Raw genomic sequence first — 15,185 nt, forward strand, 5'->3', positions numbered from 1 at the left:
TCCCTAAATTTGACAAAAAGTCATAGGTTGGTATGTTGTCCAAAATTAGACAAAAAGTCATACTGAGTAATAGATCCAAAATTGTTAACAAAAGTCATAATAGGTTAGTATGTCGCCCAAAATTAGACAAAAAGTCATACTCATACTTTAGTATGTCCCAAAATTAGACAAAAAAAGTCATAGGTTAGTATGTCGTCCTAAACTTGACGAAAAAGTCAAACTTTAGTATGTTGTCTAAAATTTGACAAAAAAGTCAAACTTTAGTATGTTGTCTAAAATTTGACAAAAAATTCATACTTTAATCTGTCGTCCAAAATTTGACAAAAAAGACATAGTTTAGTTTAGTCTGATAATTGTGAAAATGAAAATTAGATTTTAATTAAACTTTGCATTTGTATGTAAATGTTATTGTTGAAAAAAGGTGTCAAGTGACCATTTGCCCCCGAAACATCTTCACATTATCAAATTTGGCTCTAATTAAACCAGACACACCCCTGATTTAAATACTTCACGTTTTAAAGGTTCAATCCACCCAAAATCGGCAGCAAGAAGCAGGCACGATCAAAATTTCTCAGCAGAATTTTCTCAATCAATTGTCTAGTGATGTTATTAAGCGATCCAGGGCCAACTCTTGGTAGTTTTGTGTAAAGTATTTCCTGCCTATCTAAACTAAACACCTCCCATTACATTTGAATTTTCGTATTAGCTGTCGAGCTTCGAAAGGCGCAAAGAATTGGTGACGTAACTGGCAAGTGTCGCCCTCCGCCTGCCGTAATTAGAAGACGGAGGATCGGTGGCGTAATCAGTGAGGTCATGGCATGAACGGCTAGCTCACTCTCACAACTTCCTCCTCTGTCACGTGACGTTGTTTCTTCTTCTATTTCTTCGTCGCTGAGCAGGAAGTTCCCAGCGTGGCACATGTAGGTTTGTCCGCTTCAGGCTCCCGTAGAGACATGGTGTGTCATGATTGTGGAGGACTCTGCAGTACCGTGATTATATTATCATAAATGACTTTTTCTAAGACATGTTAAATTTTTGACATTTTTTTACGTATGTTTCTGCTGTCACCAAACAATGACAAAACTTTGACGTTCCATTTCTAATTTTTTTAAGTTTTGTACCGTTTGTGACGTTTTTGATGTTTGAATGTAGTGTTTGACGTCTCACTAAACAAAACTAAGTTTAAGGTTTTTTTGATGTTATGATTTTTAGAAAAAAAAATTTAAATTCCATTTTAACATTCTGTATGCGACGTTTCACCAGCGTCATCTTTCTGTGTTTGACGTTTAAATGTTACACTAAACTAACAGTTTAAAATTTATTTGATCTTATAAAATGTTTACGCTTTTCTATTCTTATAGAATAAATATTGTTTGGGACGATTCACGAGTGACATCTTTCCACTTTTGATGTTTAAATGACACTTTTGACGTCTCTAAACTAAAATACGAGTTTCAATTTTTTTGGATGTTATGATTTTTTATGAATTTTAGATATTTTTTATACGGAAGGGTAATGCTGCCACACATACAAATAAAGTGGAGTGCTCAGTATTACGTTATAACGAGAAACTATCACCTTATAACGAGATGCAATGTTTTCTCGTTATAAATATCGTCAAAAAATGTTCAACTCTTAGTTTAAACTCTAAATTGAACTGTCAGTTTAGTGAAACATTTAAACGCCAAACATTTCACAAGCAAAACATCAAAAAAATATAAAAATGATGTTAAATTTAACTTCTTAATGTTATTAGTTTACTACATTTCCACAATACAATTAGTATGTGCTTCCACAATACTAATGTGAAAAAGAGTTTAAAATGACTCTCAGAACATGTAGAGACAAATTTGCAGAAGTGTATAAAGTGTCTTATTTTCACAGAATGATACCGTCTGGAACTTTCTGCTCTTCTCTCAGGTCACGTTTGCTCCTCCACTCGTTCTTCTGCCCACGTTTGTTTACACAAAACAGCTGCAATGGCATTTCCTGCAATCTTCAGTCACGTGACCTCTGAGGAAGCAGGAAGTGCAGTTGAGTAGATGAGTTTTGTAGCAGGCAAAGACAGGAGGAGAACGGGTGTCATTTTCAGTATTTCCATTCTACCTGAATATGTGTTGAATATAAGACGAGGAGCAGGGAGTTCTTCACCTGTCGTCACCTCCATCTGTTTTAAAAACTTCTTTCTTCAGTTCATGTTGTTCATGTGACAAAAGGACAATCTGTGCTAAATCCTCTTATGTTACTTAAGGATTGTTTTATTTTATAATATTAAAATTGAAGAGAATGAAGAGAGTATTAGGGCCAAACTGAAAAGAAAAAAAAAAAATCTTTGGAGAATAAACTCGTAATATTACGCACGAGATGTTGTATCATTTATTTTAATTAGAGTTGGAAAACGACGATATTTAGAAATGTGAGTTTTCAGAATAGTGCGTGTTCAGTTACTGACGTGTAGTAAAATTTACTATGAAATAACCTTTGAAGTAAAAACACATTCTCAGAACATCAGTAAAATATATTTATTTTATACAGTTGACATAAATATTTTTCTTTTGGTCATAAATGGAGCCAACGTGAGATAAAGCATAAGCATTTCTTCCTTTCAGCAAATGTGAACTCTTCCATAACATTTCTGAAGAAACTAAATCTAATGTTTCAACATTCATTCATTCATCCCCTGTAAGAGGATCCATTCATTCACAGTGCAAATTCAATAAAATGTTGGCACGTTTACGATAACAACAATATTCCTTACGAGTGCAGAAGCATCTCATGTATCGTTAAAGGACCAGTACGTAGATTTAAACAACATCAGAGGCTGAAGGTGCACGTCGAAACGAGAGATAAAAAAAAAAATATATATATTTGGTCAACATAATTTTAAACTTGAATTCGGTTTAACAGCAAATCTCCATCACAAGTAAACAACAGCAATGACATGTCTTCAGGGAACATCGCAAATTTAATCGCAAATCACACTAAACAGTCACTGCTGCTGCCACCTTGTGGCGATATAGGCACCACATGAGGTAGAACAAAGTAATTAAAAAAAAAATCATTGAAAACAAACGTGACTGGATAGGAATGAGATGTTGACGTAGACACCGGAAACATGAGTTAAAACCAGACGTAGAGAGGGCGGTCTGAAGAAAATCTGTTTTCACCCCTGAATTCTACACAGTGGACCTTTTAAGACAATACATCGATGTAAAACATCTGTGCAGACGAAACAAATCAACGTAAAAAAAAACATCTGTGCAGATGAAACAAATCAACGTAAAAAAAACATCTGTGCAGACGAAACAAATCAACTTAAAAACATCTGTGCAAAAAACAAATCAACTTAAAAAACATCTGTGCAGATGAAACAAATCAACGTAAAACAAACATCTGTGCAGAAGAAACAAACCAACGTAAAAAACATCTGTGCAGACGAAACAAATCAACGTGAAAACCATCTGTGCAGATGAAACAAATCAACGTGAAAAACAAACATCTGTGCAGACGAAACAAATCTTCTGTAAAACAAATCAACGTAAAACATCTGTGCAGACCTCAAAACAAATGAAACAAATCGAAAAAACAAACATCTGTGCAGATGAAAGAAATCAACGTAAAAACAATCTATGCAGAGGAAACAAATCAACGTAAAAAAAACATCTGTGCAGACGAAACAAATCAACGTAAAACATCTGTGCAGACTAAACAAATCAACGTAAAAACAAACATCTGTGCAGATGAAACAAATCAACGAAAAACATCTGTGCAGAGAAAAAATCAACGTAAAAAACATCTCAGAGAAAACAAATCAACGTAAAAACATCTGTGCAGATGAAACAAATCAACGTAAAACAAACATCTGTGCAGACGAAACAAATCAACGTAAAAAACATCTATTCAGAACGATGAAAAACAGAACTACAAACCACATTTAAAAAATGTTTTAATGCTGCTGATTGTTGTCGGCTCAAACTCATGATCTTTTAGAATAAAAACATTTGAAAATCTCTTTCCAATAATCTGTACTCCTTAAAAAAATATTCCTACTGATCCTATGGCGTGAGATATGTTATAAAAGCTTTTTTTGGTAATGTCTCAAACCCACGGCCTGTGGACCGCACACAGCTCACACTTTGATTTCCTGTTAAATAAAAATTATTTTAAAGCCCGTTTTTTTTTGGTTACTTCTAAATTCATCTCCAATCACAAATGTGTTTGGTATTGTGAACATAAATGTTTGTAACGAGAAACATTTACATTTAAGCATTTAACAGACGCTTTTATCCAAAGCGATTTACAAATGAGGAACAAGCTTCACAGAATTAGTCTTGGAAGGAACTTAACTAGATAGGACCAGTGGACTGGTAGGGGGTGGGAACGCTGAGGTGGATCGAGGTGCAGGGGAGGGAGGAGGAGAGCTGAGGTTACTGGATACATTACAGTAACTGGATCTGGAGTTTGTACTTGTTCCTGATTTAGCTGAACCTGTAGAAAAGGGGGAGAAATAAAACGTTAAATAAATGTTTACTTAGTACATGTTTATAATTCATGTAAGAAAGACAACAATGAGCAGCTCTTTGTTTTCCTGCTCTTTTTGTTGTTGCCGTCTGTCTTAACTCCGGCTCCACCCATACTACACTATAAAACCACGTCACGGCAGTTTCACGTTGCCGCGCTGTGGTGATTTTCCACGTTTTGGTGGAACTGTGAAGTCATGGAAAACGACGTGAGTGATACCAAACAGAGCCGAGCCGTGCTTGGACTGTGTCGTGGAAAAATGGCATTGTTGAGTAACTGGTACCATTTTAGTAGCAGCTCGTTGTACCCGTCCCTCCTGAGAGCAGCTTTAAAACATGTGTTCTGCACATTCTTACCGTGACGGGACATCCTGCCCGGCTCCTGCACCACCGCATCACCGTCACAACCACCTGTGACGCCAGAAGACATAGATTTCACGTTTCATCAAATCATCAATAAAGCTGTTGCTTTCAGGTGAATTAGATGAAGTGAGAAATGAGTTAGAAAAACAACTTATTATTCAAGAAATAGATCACATTAATTAAGCGAGAAAGAAAACACCTGCACATATTTACCTGAGGCGTTGGCCTGCGCTGCTCCTACGGCAGAAAGAAGCAGCACATTAATCACACACAATTGCAAAATTGCCCCATATTTTGATAACTGGTTCACGTGTTAAGGCCCTGGTAAACTTCCACGCACATGCCGTCCATGCGCCGGAGTGTGCACGGTATGGCTGGGCGATATGGCCTTTTATTAATAACACAATATTTTATGGCGTGTGACATTGCACGCACGACAGACTGACGTGTGTAACTAGGTGCGCTTGTTTTGTCTCTCAGTGAGAGAGAGAGACGAGACATCTACATCGCACAGACAACAAGTCGCGCTATATCGAGTATATTCGATATATCGCCCAGTCCTAGTGCACGGCATATCGCGGACTCCGGTATACTCGCACGCCAGGATCCTGTAGTACCCCACTTCACCATTGGGTGGCGGTACAAGTCTAGACACAGGGAACAGGACGCATTCCAAACAATGAAGAAGAAGAAGAAGAGAGCGATGCTACCGCTCCCTCGCACACGTGTGGTTCGAGCGGCTCACAGATGAAAGGTCACCAGGTCGAGGGTCGTATGACTCTCCTCTGCGAATTATTCTGTTCTCGAAAAGTTTTTTTCTGCTTGGTGAGCGAGGGGCTTAATACTCAGAAAATCAGTTTGCGCATCCACGCAATCTTTGCGTGCGGTTCCAATGACGCAGTTTGGGTCCGCGTGCGCTGCAGTATACCAGGGCCTTGAGGTTACTTTAAATACATGAAATTAAAAAAACAACTTTCCAGCTTTTTAAATGTGAACATTCTCTCATTTCTTTGTTCTATAATAAAAACATTGATCAATCAATCAATAAATAAGTAAAAACTGAATCTTTTTTGGTTTGTGGCCAAAACAAGACATTTGAGGAACATCATAATATCAAGGTTTGGGAAACACTGATGAGCATTTTATATTTGGACCAAACAACTCACCAGTCGGAGAGAAAATAACTGACTTGATTGACTGTGAAAAATAATCTTTAATTTGCAGCATATTAATGTTTGAATAACTTACCTCTTCTCCTGCGTCTTGTGTTGCGCCTTCTGAGCCAACACAGAGTCAGAGCCCCGAGTAAAGCAACGACGACGGCGGCTCCAAAAACCCACATACCCACGAGTGCACCTGTATCACAGCCATGACCGCTATCGTTGCCACGAGCAACGAGATCACGAGTTTTGTGGGAAGAATTTTTCTCAAAGAGTTTCTCTGAAGAAAAGAGAAAACATACAGGATGTAAACATACAGACGACAGCATGAGCAGAACCGGGGTCATAACAACGAGGTCAAGACCAACAACGTCATACATGAAGACCTGGGGAATTCTGCTATTTTTCCAAATGTGGATGTGCATGTTTTATAACTGCTCGGGTAGATCACGACAGGCGGCAACAGCTGCAGTGTAATCTGATTCTGTGCTCACACTGAACGTGATTGGTCTCGTCGCACCCACGGCGTCGAGAGTGCTGGCAACAAGTCGCCGTATTTTAAAAGGAAGTAACGTAGCGTTTCTTTTCACCATCAACCGAAGCACTGTTGCCCTCTCTGTTGAGGAGAAACCGTCGTCTTGTGGCGGTTTCACGATGACCTTCAGGCACGCCGCCATGCTCGTCATGCTAAAGTATCGCTGGAAGCGGCGGATCTTGTCCACACGGAGCTCACAGATGTAACGGTGCAACTTGCTGCGTGTGGTTGTTCAACACAAGACGACGGCTTCTCCCTGTGACTGAGAGTCCAGTTTTATATTGTTTTTGGTTGTTTTGTTCATTTATTGTGGATATTTAAAATGTCCTCCAGTTCCATAGTTAAATATTCTTTAGAAATAAAAGTTTATTGACCTTTGAAAAGGTGTACCTGCATTATTATGCTATTATCATTGTAATAGATGAAAATGGATCGTAATCATTTCTGGGACGGTTTGTTACCGTGACAGGCCTGCGTACATGCCCACATTTATAAACAAATGGCTCTTTGAGGAGAGTCTCACCTGGCACGACGATGTCATCATCAATCCTGTGGTAAATGTCCTCCTGTTTGACCACGCAGCGGAAGCAGTTGGTCTTGGTCTCGTTCACAGTGACGAGGAGCGTGGTGTCGTAACGGCCTCGTGTCTCAGAGACCAGCGGCTCCTCTGAATTAAGAGAGGTTCCTTCACACGTCTGCCACTCTACACTCGGCTTTGACGAAGAACCTCTGACCACACACTGGAGCTTCACGCCAGCCTCTGACACACCAACAATCTTGAGGTATGGTGCATGAACGGCTCCTACAAACACAGTAAAAAAAACAACGAGAAATGTAATATTAATGTGGTTATCTATCATCCAGGCAGGTTTGACGATTTTCTTTGTAAAAAAATAGATTACTTGCTGTTCATTTAACAAATTAATACATGAAAAATAAGTATTTTTCTGACTTGCGGCGCCTGCAGGTCAGATACAGCCCTTTACCCTTTTTGTGGTGTGTTTAATGAGCAATGACTGCATTATATAAATCGTCTACGATAGTATCTTAATAGTTGTTTTAACGATGTGTGAAATCACAATATTGAGTGTGTAGAAATCATTTTGCAAGAAACAATCAAAACACGCCTTTGAGAGGCCACACGTTCACTGCATGATCAAGCCGAGTGGGACAGACTGCGGCGCATGCACATTGAGAACACATGACGTGTCCACGCTTCACAACAAACCAAGCTAATGTAACTGCATGTGTGGCTGAAGTTAAACATGAGTGAACAAACTCTACCAGCCTCGGAATCCATGTGGTTGGATTTAATAGCTAAATGTGGATCCTCCTCACTCGCATGGAGGTGGTTTGGCTTTGAAAACACTGATGTCGCTCAAAAGACGCCAATCTGCAAACTGTGCCGGAAAGCGGTTGCCGTCAAAGACTCAACAACCAATTTTTTCAGCATCTGTGAATGAACCACCGCACAGAATATGAAGAATATGAAGAATATGAAAAGCTTCGGCAGTCAACGGTCGACTACAAGCTAACGTACGACAAGAAAACACACCGGTCAAACTTTGGCAGCAGTTAAATGTATATCCACATTCTCATGTTAATGCCTTGTAGTTTGAATATGATGAGTATTGTTTACATTAGTTTAAAATGCTCTCATGATAGTTTTTGTTAGTCGTCGTATATTTTAGTATTAAGTAAGTTTAAGTCAATAAATAAGACCCGTTTTTCTTGAACAAGTTGTTTTTTGTCAATATTGTCATTAACATGTAATAAACTTCAACACATCACTATCTCAGGCTGTAGTCCCCCGTATATTCAAAACCTCCACCATCATACCAGTCCCTAAAAGACCAGACACACCCACCCTAAATGACTTCAGGCCAGTGGCACTCACACCAGTCGCCAAGAAGTGCCTGGAAAAATTAGTCCTCACCCACATCAACAACATGGTTCCAGACACTGTGGACCCCCTCCAGTTCGCCTACCGCCCCAACCGATCAGTGGACGACGCGGTAGCATTAGCTCTTCACCACATCCTGCAACACCTGGAGAGCAGCAGAGCGTATGCCAGGATGCTCTTCCTGGACTACAGCTCTGCATTTAACACCATCCACCCAGGCAGACTGATCGTAAAGCTGGCAGACCTTGGAGTCCCTACTCCCACCTGCAACTGGATCCTGGACTTCCTGACCGAAAGGCCCCAGGCGGTGAAGATGGGAGGACGAGTGTCTGCTGAAATCAGAGTCAGCACTGGATCACCACAGGGCTGCTGCCTCAGCCCCAAACTCTTCACCCTGTACACACATGACTGTGTCTCCACCCAGGACAGCTCCATCATCATTAAATACGCTGATGACACCACCATCCTGGGGCTCATCAAGGGGGGAGACGAGTCAGGATACAGGGCCCTGGTAAGTCTACGGAGAGGAGAACGACCTCCTCCTCAACACAGACAAGACCAGGGAATTAATCCTGGACTTCAGGAAGAAACCCCCCCCTCTACAGCCTCTATTCATTAGCGGGACTGTGGAGAGGACAGACAGCTACAGGTTCCTGGGACTGCAGGTAACATCTGACCTGAGCTGGGCTTGTAACAACACAGCCACAGTGAAAAAAGCCCAGCAAAGAATGTACTTCATCAGGCTGCTCAGGAAAGCTGGACTGAACCACCGCCCTCTCACCCTGGCCTACAGAGGACTGATAGAGAGCATCCTCACCGCAGGCATCACTGTCTGGTACGGGAACACCACACAGGAAGAGAGGAAGGCCCTGCAGAGAGTCATAAAGACTGGGGAAAGGATTATTGGGACAAAACTTCCTACCATGGACTCCATGTATACGCAGCGTTGTAGGAAAAGAGCAGAGGGAATCATTAGAGACTCACTCCACCCCGCTCACACTCTGCTCAAACACAAACGCTGCAAGTACAACCTGAGGCACAGCAGAGCAGACAGCATCAAAACACACAGAACTCGCTTTTTTAACAGTTTTTTCCCGGCCACAGTCAGACTGATGGCAAATCAAAACCACTGAACTCTCTGTAAATTACCAGACACTACCTCACCTAACCATGTGTAACATTATGTGCAATATTCCCTCCCTGATAAATGTGCAATGTCAGAAATGTGCAATACACCCCATAATCTGCTGTATAACTGTATATTTCTTTATTTTTATTTCCCCACATCTTCAACATTTTTTTTATTATTACTTTTATACTTATATTTATATTTATCCTTAAGTGTGTTTATGTCTCGTACTACTGACTCGTAGAACCCGCACAAGATTTCCAATGTGCCTGGACTCTCTGTTTAAGCACAAATGGCAAATAAAAACCTTGAACCTTGAACCTAAACTATTAACAAGAGAAAGCTGCTACAACAGGCCTTCCATGCATTTACAAACACATTTTTGAGAATTGCAAAATATCTCCAATTATCATTATTGGCAAAATCCCAAAAAAATATCGGGATATTGATTTTCATCAATATCGCACATCCCTAATGCCAAGTTTCTCTGATTTTCCAGCTTCTTCAATGTGAATATTTTCTGGTTTCTTTGTGAACGAGACATTTAAGAGCATAATTGTTTCTCAAACACTGATCAACATTCTCTGACATTTTATAGACCACAGCCCTTAAGTGATCAATCTGCTGATCTTGGTGTGAAAAAGAAAAGTCACTAACGTAAGCACTCACCTTTTTTAAGTCCAAATCTGTTTTTGTAGACCAGTTCTAAAAGGAAAAAACGAAAATTAATGTTTTAATAGTGAACACTAGCTACACTATCTATTTATTTTATTCTTTTTTTAATTCATTCATTTTGGTAACCGTGAACTCGCAAAAACATCCGATCAAAATTACCCAGGACATATTCACATTTAAGAAACTGGGGGGAAAAAAAACAGAGAACTTGATGACACAATGTTAATGAATTTAGTCGTTGATGACTAATCCATTCATCCATTCACTGTTGCAGCCCAATTCCACACATAATCAACACAAGTCACTTTAGTGCAGTAGTAAACACAACATCAGTGGGTGATGAAAACGTCACTTTTAACCAGAGTTGCGCTTTTCCAATACATGGTTCCGGCACGGCATGGCGCAGCCGAGTCTACGGGGTTTGGTTGGTTTTCCGGACTTCACTGTACTCACTCTTCAGTGACGACACTCTCTGACTAATCAGTAGCCGGCAGTCTGTCGACATCACATTTTAGTAACGGCTCAGCTGAACCTCGTCAGAGCAGGAACTAAAATAAAAACACCAGGTACCAGGTTCTTTTACTGATGAAGAAGTATTATTATTTCACTATTTGGGTAAAATATGCACCTACAGGGCTTAACACATTTATTAGACCACCAGCAAATATAAGGTAAATGTCACAGCTGCCCTAAATTAACAGCAATGCTAGTTATCAAAATCAGTTTTATGTTTCTGTGAAGTTAATTCACCAGTATGTCAAAGCTCTTTAACCAAAATGACATTTTAAAATATAATTAACTGGGAAAAATGATTTCTTGATTAAGATGTCAAAATATCGTTATTTTCCTGAACAGAAAGATTCGTTTTAGTGGTTAAATGATGTGCTTGATTAATTTCGGAGAAGTCCAGTGGGCACAAGACAGTGATTTCACTTTGTTATTTGCCAAATAAATAACAATAATATTTTTAGTTCTGAACAAGTTTTTGGCTTGGCGTTCTGTGCACACACCAAAATGTCCTCTGTCCATCTGGAGCTTGTTTGTAATCTCTCAAAGATAATCTGACAAACGTTAGATCATTGTTTATTCGTTACAAATTCCTTTAAGTAACTTGTCGAATGTCGGCGAGGAAAAGTTGGGGGAACGAGTTCCAGGCAGACAGCGACTCCAAGCCTTGTGTGTACTTAGTCGCTCTAAAACTCAGTAGCCAACCAGAAGGTGGCATCCCAAGCCACGCCCATGGTCAGAATGGCAAACAAAAACACAAAACACAAGTTTGGAGCAGCAAACACAAAAGAGTCGGCACAAGAGAAATTCTGATCACTGCAAATATTTTATTTGCAATTTGTGTGTTTTGTTTTTTCTTGTGATTATTTTTTGTTGCTGGATTCATAAAGTGTTGTTTGCTTCTTAAAAAGTTGTTGTTTGATAATATTGACACCAATCTAACTCCATGCGGACGGTAAAGCGCTCAACGACGAAAGAATGAAAGCACTCACCGACAATGAGCTCAGTTGTGGACCTTTGTCCTCTGGAACTCACATGTGGAAGGACACAGGTGTAATTCCCCGTGTCTTCAATCCTCGTGTCTCTGAGGATCATGGATGCGTTTCCGTTCTTCAGCTCGCCGTAGAAAAGTGACGCTCTTTCTCTGTACTGCTCGTCCTGACAGCACCGCCCGTTCTCGAAGTGCCAGCCTCGGTCGTAGAGGAACACTTCTTTACTATCTTGGTTCTTCCAGTCTATCACCGTGTTCTGAAGGCTTCCTCCAAATGAACAGTGAAGGGTGACTTTGTCTCCCTCGTGGACGTACGTTCTGGTGACACCTGGGTTTCAGAGAAAAATCACAGTTACCAGGTTTGAAAGACTGACCATTAACATTTGGTCACAAACTTAAAAACACCAGGATTCTTTAAAACCGGGTCACAGATCCAGATTGAGCGTACTCTCATTTTCATTTGAATAACATTAAAAATGATTACTGTGCAGATCTGTGAGAAACAAAGATGTTTTCCTCAGTCTGTAGAATACGATGTGAATATATCAGGACAAAATTTAATATAGAATTTTGGCATTGAAGAAAATTGTACAAAATTCACATATCTGTACAGTACTTTGTTATTTATATTTCTGGCAACTTCTACTTTTATTCCACTACATTTCCTCTGACTCTCTTTGTCACTCGTTACTACCAAATAAATCAGAAGAAGAAAAAGAGTTGGTATTATGGTCTGTATTTATAGACCTGTTTGAGTTCGGTCTATTAATACACCGCTACACATACGGTCACAAAAGAGCTTTTCTAGTCTTGATGAGATGATGATGATGATGGCTTTACACTACAGTTTTCACTCATTCACACACCAGAATATGACATTCACTTAAAACCATTCACACGCTTCAACATGGGGTTAGTACATTATAAGTTCATTTTATATCAGAAAATGACTTTTGATACTTGAACTTTAAGACTTCTACTTCAGTAATAATATTATATGATGGACATGAAGGTCATGATGAATCTGGACAGAATGTCCTCTCTCTCTCTCTGAAACTCACTCACGCGTAGGAAAAAGTTTTAAAAAACTTATTTAATTTTAAAACTTACAGTCTAACTTTTAACTCGCTAACTGGTTAAACATAGACTTAACTCAGGCGAGTGTTTATTCGCCAGTTCTCCACAACATCAGCACAGAAACAGCTGCATCCTGAAATATGAAGCTAATGTTAATGTTGGTACGTCCCGTTACCTTCATTTTCTTGCTCCCGTGTTGCTCCAAAAGAACAAAAAAGGACGAACGCGAGCGTGTTTTTAGTCGCTGAGAGCATTATTATTATTATTATTATTATTATTATTATTATTATTATTATTCAGCGAAAGTCACCGACACAGGGGAGGGCGGAGCTCTCCGTCGTGTTGTGCTAAAATCCAGTTTACAGCTAGCTGAAGTAGAGCTAAAGTTAGCTTAAATCCAAACCGGCTTTTGACCAAAAAAACTACTAGTTCAGAGAGTTAAACAGGATAAGATGACAACTGACGCTCATCCAACACTAGTAAATCAGTGGAACCGATCGGTTACTCTCGCGATGAAGCGATAACTAACTAACTAACTAATTAACTAACTCTCACACACACGAAGCAGACAACTTTCAAACCCTAATGAATGACTACAACAACTCTGGACGACGAGTGTCGCCGTATTACAGACATTACGGTAATCAGACATGACATGAACTCAATGAAGCCGTGGCGAATCTGGTCACCTCTATCTTCGATGACACTCATTTTAATAATTTTTACTGCGTGGATTTCAAAGAATTACAAATTAAGAGCCGACATGTTCATGTTTAAATGGCCTTATTGTGAAATGTCTGCCCATGACTATGGTGGCCCTGAAGTGCAAATCACCGCCACAAATAGGAAAACACAACAACATTAAACTTAAAACACAACTTAAGTAGACTCAGTTGTCATGATTTCTTTGTTATACACAGCAAAGAAATCTGGAAAATATTCAAATTTAAGGAGCTTAAACAGCGGAGAAACTGGTTTTAATTATTGAAGAATAATGTTTGTTCTTAAACGTAAACATTCAGAAAACATGTCTAGCCAAAATCTGAGGGGGGAAACGTGCCGTAATACCGCGAATAGAAAGCACATCAAAACTGAAAAACAATACTGCTCAAGTCTGCTCTCTTGTGGTAGACACACGAAATGACAGTTGTTTGTAATTTAACTGGTGTATTTTTTTGATTGTCCCATGTGAAATATTATTATGTTAATATATAAACATTATGTGACATTTTGTAAACGTTCATTAAACACTGTAGTGGTTACTTTATGTTTCTGTACATTGTGTTCATGACGCAGCAGCGTATTATTTACGATATATTGAACGTAGTCAAACTTTACCTCCGTCACACAGCAGGTTCCCCGCTCTCCGGAGCTCAGCTATCCGAAGCCCCGCTCTCGTCACCTCGGTGTCGACTTAATCCCGGTTCTATCGAAAACATTCTTCCGCGTGTGTGGAAAAACTAACCGCCCTCAGTTTGAATCACCGATGTTTCGGCCTCCTTTTCTTTTTCTGTCAGACAGACCGTTGTTAAATCAACTACACACTGCCCCCTGCTGTAGCGGAGGCTTAATCATTATATACAGTAAATGAAAAATAGTTTGTTGTTAGTGTTTTTCTAACTCAGTTATCAAGTGACGACACAGAGGTGATAAATATATATTTATTTTACATGATTACAAATATATTGAGAAAAACATGTTTCTTCTTATTTACATGATCACGAAACAAAGAATCAAAAACGATTTCACTGAAAAAACTATTTTCATCAGTGAAACGTGTCAACATTCATTCAGTCAGCCCTGAAAGATCACCCATTCATTCACATTCACAGATTCACAAAATACAGAGACGCTTTAGACTTTTCCTCAAACACATAAACAGTAAAAGTGCAAAGAACCAGGGTGTAGATTTAATGGCATTCGGGGTGAAGTTGCATGTTGAAGTAAGAGGAACGGACATTTAAAAATGATCAGACTAATATCTGTATTGAATTTATCTCATATATTTAAAATATGTCTGAAATTTAGAAATTTAAACAACAAACAACAACAAACTCCAGTGCATGAGAGAGACAGCGAGCAGCAGATGCATTCAATGACCCCGGTCAATTTCATCAAAGTCACTGGAGAACCAAGATTGTTCAGTTTTCTATATCTTTTTTAATCTGATTATGAATAATCTCCTTCACTGATCAGCTTTTCAGTCACATATATTGTGATTGTGTTGATCATTTAACTATGAACCCTGAATTCTACACAGTAGACCTTTAAGACTCAATTACAATAAATTAAAGTGCAGACGATGAAGGAAATCAATGTACAATG

General features: G+C 39.3%; 1 protein-coding gene across 1 annotated transcript; it reads right to left on the reverse strand.

The window, feature by feature from the left end:
• Positions 1-3,810: 3,810 nt before the first annotated feature.
• On the reverse strand, positions 3,811-14,254 carry LOC122768354. The gene is made up of 8 exons (XM_044024287.1): positions 14,199-14,254; positions 11,785-12,111; positions 10,280-10,315; positions 7,102-7,380; positions 6,132-6,323; positions 5,097-5,120; positions 4,878-4,931; positions 3,811-4,488 (listed from the first exon to the last, which is right to left on the reverse strand). Exons 2-8 carry the CDS (start codon positions 11,885-11,887, stop codon positions 4,343-4,345), a joined length of 834 nt encoding a protein of 277 aa, XP_043880222.1. The 5' UTR covers positions 11,888-12,111; positions 14,199-14,254; the 3' UTR covers positions 3,811-4,342.
• Positions 14,255-15,185: the final 931 nt, after the last annotated feature.

This window comes from Solea senegalensis, linkage group LG4, assembly GCF_019176455.1.
Source record: "Solea senegalensis isolate Sse05_10M linkage group LG4, IFAPA_SoseM_1, whole genome shotgun sequence".
Lineage (NCBI taxonomy): Eukaryota > Metazoa > Chordata > Actinopteri > Pleuronectiformes > Soleidae > Solea > Solea senegalensis.

What these genes read in the sequence shown, in the direction of transcription:
- LOC122768354 (XM_044024287.1), bottom strand. Translation starts at nt 11,887, where the DNA reads ATGATCCTCAGAGACACGAGGATTGAAGACACGGGGAATTACACCTGT. An exon ending in AGCGCAGGCCAACGCCTCAG is followed by an intron (nt 4,932 to 5,096) that starts GTAAATATGTGC and finishes CTGGCGTCACAG; the next exon opens with GTGGTTGTGACGGTGATGCG. An exon ending in GGGCAGGATGTCCCGTCACG is followed by an intron (nt 4,489 to 4,877) that starts GTAAGAATGTGC and finishes CCTTTTCTACAG; the next exon opens with GTTCAGCTAAATCAGGAACA.